The 12,515-nt window shown below is 35.0% G+C and overlaps 1 protein-coding gene across 1 annotated transcript; it reads right to left on the bottom strand.

The window, feature by feature from the left end:
• Nucleotides 1–444: 444 nt before the first annotated feature.
• LOC137732572 (protein LIGHT-DEPENDENT SHORT HYPOCOTYLS 4) lies at nt 445–2,235 on the bottom strand. Its single transcript, XM_068471888.2, has 2 exons — nt 1,160–2,235; nt 445–824 (listed from the first exon to the last, which is right to left on the bottom strand). Exon 1 carries the CDS (start codon nt 1,775–1,777, stop codon nt 1,163–1,165), a length of 615 nt encoding a protein of 204 aa, XP_068327989.2. The 5' UTR covers nt 1,778–2,235; the 3' UTR covers nt 445–824; nt 1,160–1,162.
• Nucleotides 2,236–12,515: the final 10,280 nt, after the last annotated feature.

The following is a 12,515-nucleotide window of genomic DNA, read 5'->3' as shown; positions in this document are numbered from 1 at the left end:
CGAACATCAAGGAGTGATATGACGCATTCGACTAATGGGTTGTGGATATTTGCATAATAAATGAAGCACAGCTCATATTGGCAAAGACCCATCGTCCCACATGCATATATATTGTGAATGAGTATAATACATTCATAAACTATACTTCCAGACACTTCATCATGCACCGATTGCATATTTGCATTTGTAATTGAAAGGGTTTGTTCTCTCTCCACTCTACTGCTTCAACTTCCACAGTGATGATCGAAAAGCTAACAATCCAATCTATTGGAGGAAACAAATTAAAGAAGAAATATTGACCTCTATATGTAAAGTAGAGACTGAATATACATTGTGCTAGACAAATCCGACACAGGATCGACCTCCCGAAAAGTCATACCCACCATACTATGATTGCCAACACGCATTAAAAATATGAAAATTTTCAAAAGGAGACATAGAACATGATCTGCAAATCTATTACTTCTAACCAATTGACCTTTTATAGTACATATCTATCACATATTTTGGCTAAGTCACAGAAAACCCTCACCTACGTGCAACTAGAACTAGTACATATATATAATATTCATTACTCGCAGCATAACTGCAAATTTGCTTATACTACAACAGTGCAACTCCTGTTTGCTTATCAATTCAATTTTTCAATATCTGAAACTCTAATTAAGCATGTTTCTGAAGAACAAAAAACCATAAGTGTAGATATATAGACTTAAAAATGCAAAAGATGACAACATGAACTCATCTGTGATATCACATGACAAGAGAGGCAGAGCGAAAGAGCATACACCCAGTTGTTGATACTTGTAGATAAGTTGTTCCGCCTGGTGAGAAACACAATAACAATTAATCTTTCTATGCAGTGCGAATAATGTGCTTCCCTAATAATACTCATTAATATAGTAATTGGTTATATGAAGAATTATGTTAAGCGAGCATACCACTTTTGATAAGCGTGTAGCAAATCACAGCTATTACTCTTAATTTGAATTAATGTGTCCTTTATCAAGTTTATTATTACCCAAAACAATTAATAATGCTCATTAATATAGCTAGGGCAAAGACAATTATTTGGATGCATGATAGAGAGAATTAATTCATTAATTAATCAATGAAGATTTTGATAGTAAACCAAAAAACCAAACAGCTTTTTACTGACTTATTAGTTTGCACTGGGAGGAGCAGGGGGCAGTATTGCTTGAACTGGAAGAACAGTACTAGTAGTACTACTAGTAATACTGGTGCTACTCTCTGGTGGGCGCTTCCGCTTCTTCTTTTCGTAGCTAATTCCTCTGGCTTTGGCCTGAGAATCTCGAACCTCACGCAGATAAAGCCTCACAGCCCGAGCCCCAAAAGGGTTTGCCTCAGGCTTCCCGCCGTGCTCTTCAAAGGCGGCTCTGAGGCGGCCGATGAGGGCGTCGAGGCTTCCCCAAGCTTGCCGCAGAGGGCAGGGGCACGGTGCAGGAGGGTTAGGGTTCCCGAAGAAGGGACACAGCTGGATGTGCACCTTGGTCTTCCCAAACTGGTCCAGGTACCTGAGGAACTCAAGCACGTGGGCCCCACTGCACAGCGAGAGGGACAGTGGCGGCCTGTGGTTGCGGAGGTACTGCCCAAAGGTGTTCCAGTCTCGCCGCTTTTGGTTCTCATAGCGGCTGAGGGTGGAGCATGGTGACGATGAGGATGAGGATGAGTTGGTAGCGATGGTGGTGTTGATGTTGATGTTAATGCTTGAAGTATTTGATGGGTTGGAAGGGTCAAATTCTTGAAGTGAATCCATGGATGGGTAACTAGAAGAAATCAGAGAACATGTAGATCACTTAGCTAGCTAGATGCTCAATTGAGCTGGGATTTCAATCCTATGGTTGACGAATGAGGATGAGAATTTTATATAGATAGATCGGTTGAGAAAAGAGGAGCAGGGTTAGCTAGCTAGCTATAGCTATGCATTATATATAACCTGTTGCTTTTTTCTTTCTGCTATATATACCACTCTTCCGAGGTTTTTTTTTGAATAGTTGTTTGATCAATACTAGAAACCCTTTGAAAGAGATTATGATGTGGGGTGGCTTTTGTTCATTACTTTGTTTTATGGGAACATTTTGAGAGATTGCTAGAAATTTTTTTCCGGAGAAAGGGGAGCAGTTCAGTTCCTTCCAGGCCTACAAACTCAGAGAGAGAGAGAGAGAGATTGAGTGGTTAAATGGGTAATAAGTGGGACTGGAGTCTCTCCTCAACTTGTAGGGTTTCTGTAGACATGAAAAGAGGTTGACAGTAGGGTTTCAAAAAAAAAAAAAAAAAAAAGAAAAGAGGTTGACAGTGAGGGAGAGAGAGAGAGAGAGATGGGATGGAGACATGATAAACGTGATGGGGTTAATAAATATGAGGGAATAACTTGATTTTGTTTCTTTACCCTTTTATATATTGATTGATATCACTTTTTTTTTGAATTACCACTTTGGCCTCTATTCATTTTTCATTCATATTTTGTTTTGCTAGGATCAACGTCGTTTGTTATTCTATTTCTCTGGTTTATAATTAAGCGGGAGTTTTTAAATTTAATTCTAATGAATGTAGTTCTAAACAAAATTATTGTTGGACTTTGTGTGATTTTAGTCCAACCCAAACCTAATATCATGTAAATGGTTTTTCACAGTTAAGCATTGCACTGGTGTCCAAGACCAAGACCTTCAATGGCTATCCCGCACCAAAAATGATTAACTTGATTAATAGTTCAAATTTACAATCTAACAACGGTGTACATTAAAATTAAGGGTAAAAGACTGTTTACTACTTTCATGTTTCGTGATTTTCAACATTTAGTCTATCAAGTTTTTTTTCGTCCCAGGATCATACCTAAAGTGTAAATTTTGAAACAGTTTCATACATCCGTTAGTCAAACTGTTAAGTCTCCCGTTGCCCATTTGAATGATAACTGAGCGCCGTGTCATCCACATGAAAATTAAAAATAAATAAATAAATAAATTTTAGGAAAAAAAAAAAAAAAAAAAACCCTTCATCTTCCCCAGATCCCACCCGTGCCCACCCTCCCATCACCCACCTCTTCGTCTTCCCCAAATCCCTTTTCTCTTCTGCAACTCGCACCCCTTCCCTCCCTTCTCTCTTCTACAGGCTGCACCACCTTCCCTTCCCTCCTCCTTCCTCCCTTATCCCTCAATTCTCTCCTCTGCACCAACGCGCCAAACCCTCATCTCCTCTCCTCTCGGCGGCGATTTTCCAATGGAGTCCACATTATCCGTAGCGACGCCGACAACGGCAGCTTTCCTCACCGTCTCCAAATCCCTCAACCGCCGACTGGAAAGGAGGACCTTTCTCAGTCAACGCCTCCCGAGTCGTCTTCTTGCTCGCAGGCACCTCACTTCGGTTCACACCAACTAGCTATTGGAGGCTGAAATTTCGGAGCTGAAGAAAACGGCGTCGGATCGTGTGATTAGTTTTGAAAACGACGAGCTTTCGTCATCGCAGAGATTTCAGGGACCGATGGAGGTCACCGGACGGTCGAATCTGATCAGAAATCTGAAGAGGGGAGTGAAATGCGTCCACATTCCGACAAATCCGGAGAATCAAAAGCTCGACGGCTCCGAGTCGAAGAGGGAAGAGCCGGAATCGGAGAGGCCGAGGCTGTCGAGGTGTAACTCGGAGGAGTTAGCCGAGTCGGCTCTGGCTACCATCAGATCTCGCATCCCGAGGGTTCCTAAACCGCCTCCGAGACCGTCCACATCCGGTAGCTTGTATTTTTATCTAAATTACGACTTTGCCACTGCCTTTTGCAGTGTCGGTGATAGGTGGCCCTCCTACTTGACCTTTTCTTTGGATTTTGTTGTTTGCTTGATAGATAAGACAATTCGCAAATTCAAATTGCTTTTGTTTAAATGCAAAAACGGTGTAATTTTTTGTTTATGCAGATGAGGGTTTGGCGGATCCGGAGGAGATGAGATGAGGGTTTGGTGGGTTGGTGCAGATGAGAGAATGGAGGGATAAGGGAGGAAGGATAAGAGAAGGGATGGTGGTGCAAGTTGTAGAAGAGAGAAGGGAGGGAAGGGGTGCGGGTTGCAGAAGAGAGAAGGGAGGGAGAGGGTGGGCACGGGTGGGATCTGGGGAAGACGAAGAGGTGGGTGATGGGAGGGTGGCCGTCACGTCACAGTTAACGGAAGATTTAACAGTTTGACTAACGGATGTATGAGATTGTTCCAAAATTTACACTTTAGAAATGACTCTGAGACGAAAAAAAACTTGATGTACTAAATGTTGACAATCACAAAACTTAGCAGAGTTTAACCCTAAAATTAAAATTCTCCAAAAGTGCTTTTTTAGAAATCTCAAGTAATGTATGATATGTTTAGTCTATAAGTATATAATTAATTTGCTAATTACTACATGAAGGTCTAAATAGGGTATTGGATCCCATTCGGATCTACTTTATGGGGATCATAGGGATCTCCACATCTTAACTATTCATCGTGTATCGTGCGGTAAAAACTTATTTGACTTTTTTTCTTTAAAATTAAACATAAATAGTATTTGACGAAAATTAGTCGCACGATGAACAATTAGGATATGCAAAATGGATTCGGAGAGGATCCTTTTCCTCTAAATAGAGCCAATTTTTAGTTGGGAAATTAATTGAACAATTTGTAGTACAATTTCAATAGGAGATTTATATACTCCAGTTAATGAGTTGGTTGAGGAGATTACGAAGTGATTTGGATTATTTCAAGATTTAATCAATATCTATGTGTAGTTTGGGTATGGGTGTGTCCGTTATTCATGGAGTTAAATACATAACACAAATAGATAACACAAATAGATAGCAAATGTAATACTATCATATAATTCTAATAGTGATGAAATTCACATGCGATGATAGGTCGTACTTCTATTAAAGATGTAACACAAATAAATAGCAAATGTAATACTACTCTAATATTCAGCATTCATCAGTTACTTATAATTCTATCATATATGTACCGGCTTTCTGAGGATCGTCAAGTGTGCACTCTCAAGATCAAAGAATAAACGTTGGAATTCTTTAAGATCATAGCCATGTTTATGCGGTTAATTTTCCTATTAGTTTGTGATGAACGAGAAAATAGCAATTAATGTAGGAACCAAATGAACAGAGAACGTACAAGTCATTATCAAATGAAAAAGAGCTACCACTTACAGTGATTGGATTGAGGATGAAGGTAATAGTTTTCGTTACAATAATTAGACGTTTCTAAATTTGAGTCTAATTGGAGTATTTGGTATCTGAATTAAAATGATTGGTTTTTTAATATATTATAATACTTTTTGGAGCAATGGTTCTTTGGAATAATTTCATTAGAACTTTCGGCTTTCTTTTTGCTCCTTTTAATGCTTTATTTTAGATGGAATTTCGATCAATATTAGTAAAAAAGACTACTACTCTGCATTTTAGAAATCACTACTCATTGATTTTTAGTTTAAAGGGCTAAAATCCAAGAAATCCGGATCCTCTTTGAGAGGATCCCGAAGATTCGTGAATCGTATTCGTTTATCGTATATCGTGCGGTCAGTTTCGTCATATATTGTTTGTGTACAATTTTAAATAATAAAATTTAGGGTTCTTTAGATATAAGTCTATGCAACACTTATTTCCTTAACCAAAACCCATCTCATTTTAAACATCCAAATAAAACCCAAATTTGAAATAAACTTCCATGTAAACAAATAAATACCTATTATTTTCAAAATATTTACAATTATGCCACAACACCCTAATTATGTTGATGAATTTAATTATTCACCTTAATTATAGCAAATAAGTGCTTTATTATTACAAAAGTATCTACTTTTTATTTGTCTTATCATCATCTGCGCCATTTCTTATATTTGTTTGACAATCATTGTAGGTAAATTATTTTGCATGTATACATTAGGCACATTTTGTTATTATTATATTTGTGTGAAATAAATTACCTATATTTTAAAGTAGAATATAGGTAATAAATTGACTTTGAATCAATTGGCTAAAAACATCCTTTTATTTTGTAGGTAAATTATTTTGCAGGTATTATTACATATACTAGGCACATTTGTTATTATTATGTGTTGCTTGCAATCAATCAACATTCATTTATTCTATAGGTAAATTATTTTGCATGTATTATTTGTCATATCCCGGTCCGGGCGGGACCACTTCCCGGGCCCACTCCACCACCGTAGCACGATATTGTCCGCTTTGGGCTTACCATTCCCTCACGGTTTTGTTTTTGGGAACTCACACGAGAACTTCCCGATGGGACATCCTTTTATTTTGTAGGTAAATTATTTTGCAGGTATTATTACATATACTAGGCACATTTGTTATTATTATGTGTTGCTTGCAATCAATCAACATTCATTTATTCTATAGGTAAATTATTTTGCATGTATTATTTGTCATATCCCGGTCCGGGCGGGACCACTTCCCAGGCCCACTCCACCACCGTAGTACGATATTGTCCGCTTTGGGCTTACCATTCCCTCACGGTTTTGTTTTTGGGAACTCACACGAGAACTTCCCGATGGGTCACCCATCCTGGGAATGCTCTCGCGCGCTACTCGCTTAACTTCGGAGTTCCCAAGGAACCTGAAGCCAGTGAGCTCCCAAAAGGCCTCGTGCTAGGTAGGGATTAGAATATACATTTAAGGATCACTCATCTGGGCAATGTGGGATGTCACATTATTACATATGTTAGGCACGTTTTGATATTATATATATATATATATATATATATATATATATGTGTGTGTGTGTGTGTGTATGCAAATAACTTAATTAACTTTTGAATCAAACAATATTTATTTATTTATTTTGTAGGTAAATTATTTTGCATGTATTATTTTACCTGGAAATTATATTGTTATTTTACTTGGAGCTTATATAGTTATTTTATATATGTAAAATATTGGTAATTTTGAATAAAATAACATTTGTACATTTGTGAAAAATACTAATTTACCTGTTACAATTATTTGAAAAGGAAAAATAATGCTCATTTTTACATAAATGTGAAAACAACTATATAAGGAATCAAAACTCTAATATCATATAATTTTTGTTATTAATATGCATTGAAATCATGACACTAAAATTTTTCTTTTCCAAATCTGCATAAACATTTCAAAATGTTTAATTGAATGAAATAATATAAAATAAATGTAGATAAGAAGTAATAGACCCAAAGTCAATGATATTAGGGGTAATTTAGACATTCAAAAATACCAATTTTGCCAAGTCATACTTAATTATGGACATTGCTTAGTTGAAGCCTAGTCATTGGGTTTTTATTAGAAAAATTTTACAATTATGGGTTTTAGTTTAAAAAAAATTGAATTCCAAGGGGTATACCCATATTTTCAGTAAAATTTAAAATGATTTCTGACCGCACGATGTATGATGAACAGACACGATACATGGATCTCAAAAATTCTCACAAAGAGGATCCAGAGATGATCCTTATTCAAATCTAAGGACCATTGCTCTAATTTTTTTTTTTTTTTAATTGTTGGGTCATTTCTAATCCAAGGTTATATTCTTAAACCTACATTGTCATGCATTTGAGTCTAAAAAGGAGGATGAACTTTAGTTTTAAAGTTTTTTTTTTTTTTTTTTTTCTCAAACACAGACTCAAATCTTAAAATCATTTTGAGTTTTAGAATTTAAGTCTTTATTATGGAAAAGAAACATAAGAGTGAAAACTCAAATTTGAATTTAACAATTTGTACACGTGTAATAATTAAAGATGGTTTAAGTCCAAACTCAATCTTATTTTCTTGATTGGATAAATTTTTTTTTATTAACGTGGAATGCACTCAAATTTTATATTGAAACTCGACTTTAAGTGCCACTTTGACTAAAAACTTATATATATGAATTTAAAATCTATATGGCACATTAACATTTTATTTACCTTTGTGGGCATATATGGCGAGTTAACCTACCTATATAAATTGAAAATAGAGCACCCTCCCATCACACTGCTTGCAAGCTGCGACCACATATTACAGTCGGCAACTTTATTCAACGATGCACTCATACTATTGAATAAATCTTGTGAATTTTGACAACATTGACTTCCCAAATTGGGGACAACCTACAAATAACTTCCCACTACCATCTCTCCTTCAGTTAACTCGGAGTCCACAAGGTTTCCTTAGTTCCAAATCCTTGGAACTATTATTTTTGGAGATATGTTGACGCTCAAGTTCACTTCACTAAGTATCGACAATACCACCGACACCAGTTACACATAATAAGGTGAATAAAAGCCTCCGTCCCGTCTTTACTTATTTCTAGTTATGCAATGTTAGTGATATTCTTAGTTTTATTTTATTTTATATTGTGAAAGTAATGTACCATTGTAATCAATATAATGTCACGCACTCTTCAAAGTGTCATTTCTCCCTTGTCTACATACGACTGTACAATAACTTTTTTGAAGCGTCAATAGTATTTCCCTTTGTAATGTGAAGTACTATCTTTGTTTCTAAATCCTCAATTACTTTTCTTTTGTATTATACACACACACACTACAGGGATTAATAGCATAAATTCTTGGTTAGACTCAACCACAACGAGGAGCTCTACTTTTTCTCATTTGTTTAATGTAAGTTTGGGTGAGGAACTTCCAAATTTCAAGGAATTAAGGCATAATGAGTAATAAATAGATCTAAAAAAACTAAATAGGAGGAATAAGAAACATGAACATTATAAAAGGATTTGTAAATGACACATTTCAAGTAGTCATTCGTAAATTTCTCTCACATGCCTTTGTGATGCTCATGTAGATGCATTTCTAATTCTTTCTATCTAACTTTTTGTTATTCGTCTCTTCATTACCTTGTCTAAGTTTCTTGGAATTTAAAAATTCCTCACCCCAAACATACATAAAATGCTTAATATCGTAAAAGTGAAGCAAACTAAAAGATTGGAGGCATCGACAACATTCGTATTGTCTCTTCTTTCTCATTCCCTCTATCATTCACATTGTAATAGTAACAGGTGAGAGTATAGAATTACTTTGATTACACGACAACTAATTAAACATGTAATCGTGATTATATTCGAGTTAGTACAAACATGATTGAATATGTTTCTTCTTTAATGAAAGGGGTTTAAAACTTCAATTTTACTGCAAAGAGAGATCACAATCTCAAGATCCGGGCAGGGGCAGCGGGCAGAGAGCATCATATATATGTTAAGTTTATCCTCATTTTCCCTGTTTCCTTTTCTTTTTTAATAAAAAAGAAAGGTCAAAGTAGCCATAGCAGAGAGCTATCATGTACAATCTTTTCAAATGCCTTTGAGTCAAATGATTCTTTAACATTGATATAACTTTTTAATATGGTTTTTTATGATCAAAATCAACAAAATTGGTTCTTGAATTTGTTTCTAATAAATCATTTTGATTCTTCTATGAAATATATATCAATATTCTTGTAAAATTGGAATGTGACTGACAATGTGATTCTCTTTTTAAGGGTTTTTTTTTGTCTAACAAACTCATCTACTTAACGAGGATGTTGACAGATTTTTCATGAAAGAACCTAAATGATTTATGTTAGACAAACTCAGGACATTTCTATCAATTTTCATTGTGAAGAATCAAAGTGAAGATTTATGTGAACCTCAACTAAAAAGCCTTCAAATATTCATGTGAAGAAAAAAGGTTTACCATTCCATTAAACTAAACCATGTTTAAATTGCAAACAAAGTAAATTTGGTGGTAGGTGTAATTTTATAGTAGTTAACCATAAGTACTTTATTTCAAAGAACCCAGATCCTCTCTGGATCATTTGAAACTGAGCCTAAAGATCAAATGATCTGGGGCGTTGAAATTTGATCCAACAGCTACAAACAGGAGGTCCCTCTAAAATTATAATAATTGTAGCTATTGAATTAAATTACAACGGTCCAAATCATTTGATCCTTAGGTTTAGTTTCAAATGATCCGGAAAGGATCTGGGTTCTATTTCAAAGGCACTCAAAACTGAGTGAGAAATTCCAATTACTTTCTAAATGTGAGTCCTCATATTAACTTTTTCTTTTTATGCAAATTTAAACGTATGCACGTAACAAAATACCAACTTGCATTGTAATGAAAAATACTTATATGGACCCGATATCAGGCTCACACAAGACACTACTGAAAATTCTTGTATGCTAAGAGTGTTTTTGAGAGTTGTAAGCCTGGACGTAGTTCGTTAGCTAGAGATTAGAGCAGTGTGCTTTTTTATTGTCTTTGAATTCAAATTTTTCTTCCCATAGTATGAGATAAATTCAGCATAATTATTACTTGAATAAAAGGGTAATGCTATTTTAGACTTTTTTTCTTAGTAATGACAATTTTGTGTTGGGTCACATCAAGAAAAAAATGGACCTTGTATGTGTTTATAAGTAGTTGAGCTGCTCCATATATTAACAATTTATTTAAGAGAGTTTTAACGAAAAGCCCATGGTACTATTTACTTTAACGAAAAACCATATTTTTACACTAAAACGTCAATCCTGGTACTATTCACTTTACCCTTTATTTTGTTATTATCATTAAAACTCAAAGTGTTCAAGTCTTTTTCATTAGTTTTCCTTTTGTTTAATGGTAAAACCTCAACTTTCGTTATTGTATCAACGCAGGTTGTCTCATGTGTGAAATCTAACAATGACACGTGTTCCACATCACCTAATTTGTGCAATTCACGTATTATAGCTTGAAAATTAGCCACATATAAGGGGACATGGTAAGAGTATGAATCTCATATCAGAAAAAAAAAAAAAAAAAAAAAAAAAAAAAATCTTATGCTAATAAATAGTTAGGCTACTCTCCATATTAATAATTGGTTTCACGATAGAACCTTAACATTCTTTAGGTTGTCTTGCTCTGTATTGTTTTCCTTGCTAGTTCATCAAATGGTTCTTGGAAGGAAAATAAAAATGAAAAATAAAATTCCAATTGAACCACTACACTCAAGGCCTAGCTTGTGTGTGTATATATATTAAATGAAAATTAGTTGTGGGGTCTACACCACATCGAATTTCAACGATCTGAACTGTCTATTTTTCAAGTTAGATATATATATATATATATATATATATATATATATATATATGTATGTATGTATGTATGGCAAAGGTATGCAGTTGGCTTAATTTCGTGTGGATTGTGATTTCCTTTGGGATTGGGCATGCACTTGGCTTCCACAGAAAGAAAGGAATTTCATAACTTTATCCTTGGCAGGTATCTTGCAAATTCGAATTAAGCGAGTGCTCAATTTCATTAGTTGTGTTGTGGAGGATTAAAAATGGAGGTAAGGTTTGGGTGGTCTGCTGAGTTGCTGACTCTGCTCTCTTGATATTTGGGTGGATCTTCCATCTACTTAATTAGTTTGTTTTGACATGTGATTAGGTTATTGTGTGTTTTTGTTTTTCTTGTTTGTAATGTAAACTAGGTCTGGGTTGGGGGTTTGATGCTTCTATTTGGTTTAACTATGATGGACAATGCTACACCGTGAACTGTTCTTTCAAATTTTTATCTGACCTTCATGCACTTAACTAAACTATTGTCTGTGCAGTCAGGTTTGTTGTGGGATTTGGGAATGAAAACTTAGAATTAGATTAGGTTTGGTTTGAGGAAGCAATGTCAATTATTGGCATTTTTTATCTCTAGAATCCTCACAAAGAGGATTCGGAGAGGATCCTATCTCATTATAAGAAACATTGAACTCGATTTTAAATTAATATCCTTACTGCTTAGTGACAAAATTCACTTTAGGAAGAATATCCCTAGACTATAGTTTAGGGGTATTCTTCCTACAAGTTGGAGGTTAGCAAATATGTTTATATGTCAGTATCACTATAGTTTAGGGATATTCTCTACTAGCAATGCGGTTAGCAAATATGTTTATACGTCAGTATCACTATAGTTTAGGGATATTCTTTCTACAAGTTGGAGGTTTTAACCGTTTAAGGTTCGAATCACTTTATTAAGAAGTTTAATATCTAATTATTCAGCTGGCACATTGTGTACCCTAGCCTAAAGGTTGATGCTTGGCTCTTTACATGTAAAGAGCCATATTCATATTTACATGTAATGAGGCATTCCTTCTTTCATGATTTTAAGCATGGTGAAACAATGTGAATTATTGTAGGGTAGTGCTATCCACACCCGCATTTTTACTTCTCACATATTTCTCTCAATTTTTTGTCATCGGATTCAATGAATTAAAGAATATCAATGGTAAAAAATTAACAAGAGTGTGTGTAGGTAAAAATGAATGTGAATAGCGTAGTAAAGCCTTTTAAGTTCCTCTTGTTTTCTAAGCTGCAATGTTGTGTGACGTTAGGCATCATATGAAAAATAAAAACATAACCGAACTCCAAACCAAACTGAAAAAAAAAAAAAAAAAAAAAAAACCCAGCTGAAACCAAACCAAAGCGAACGAAACTCGAGAAAAAATCAAACTAACCGAACAATACTTTTGTTTCGGTTTTCAAT

The sequence above is a fragment of the Pyrus communis genome, chromosome 16 (assembly GCF_041283825.1).
Source record: "Pyrus communis isolate YQ-2024b chromosome 16, ASM4128382v1, whole genome shotgun sequence".
NCBI classification, from domain to species: domain Eukaryota; kingdom Viridiplantae; phylum Streptophyta; class Magnoliopsida; order Rosales; family Rosaceae; genus Pyrus; species Pyrus communis.
Note: the sequence above shows the minus strand (reverse complement) of the source record. Positions and strands in the feature narration are given on the sequence as shown.

What these genes read in the sequence shown, in the direction of transcription:
- LOC137732572 (XM_068471888.2), bottom strand. Translation starts at nt 1,777, where the DNA reads ATGGATTCACTTCAAGAATTTGACCCTTCCAACCCATCAAATACTTCA.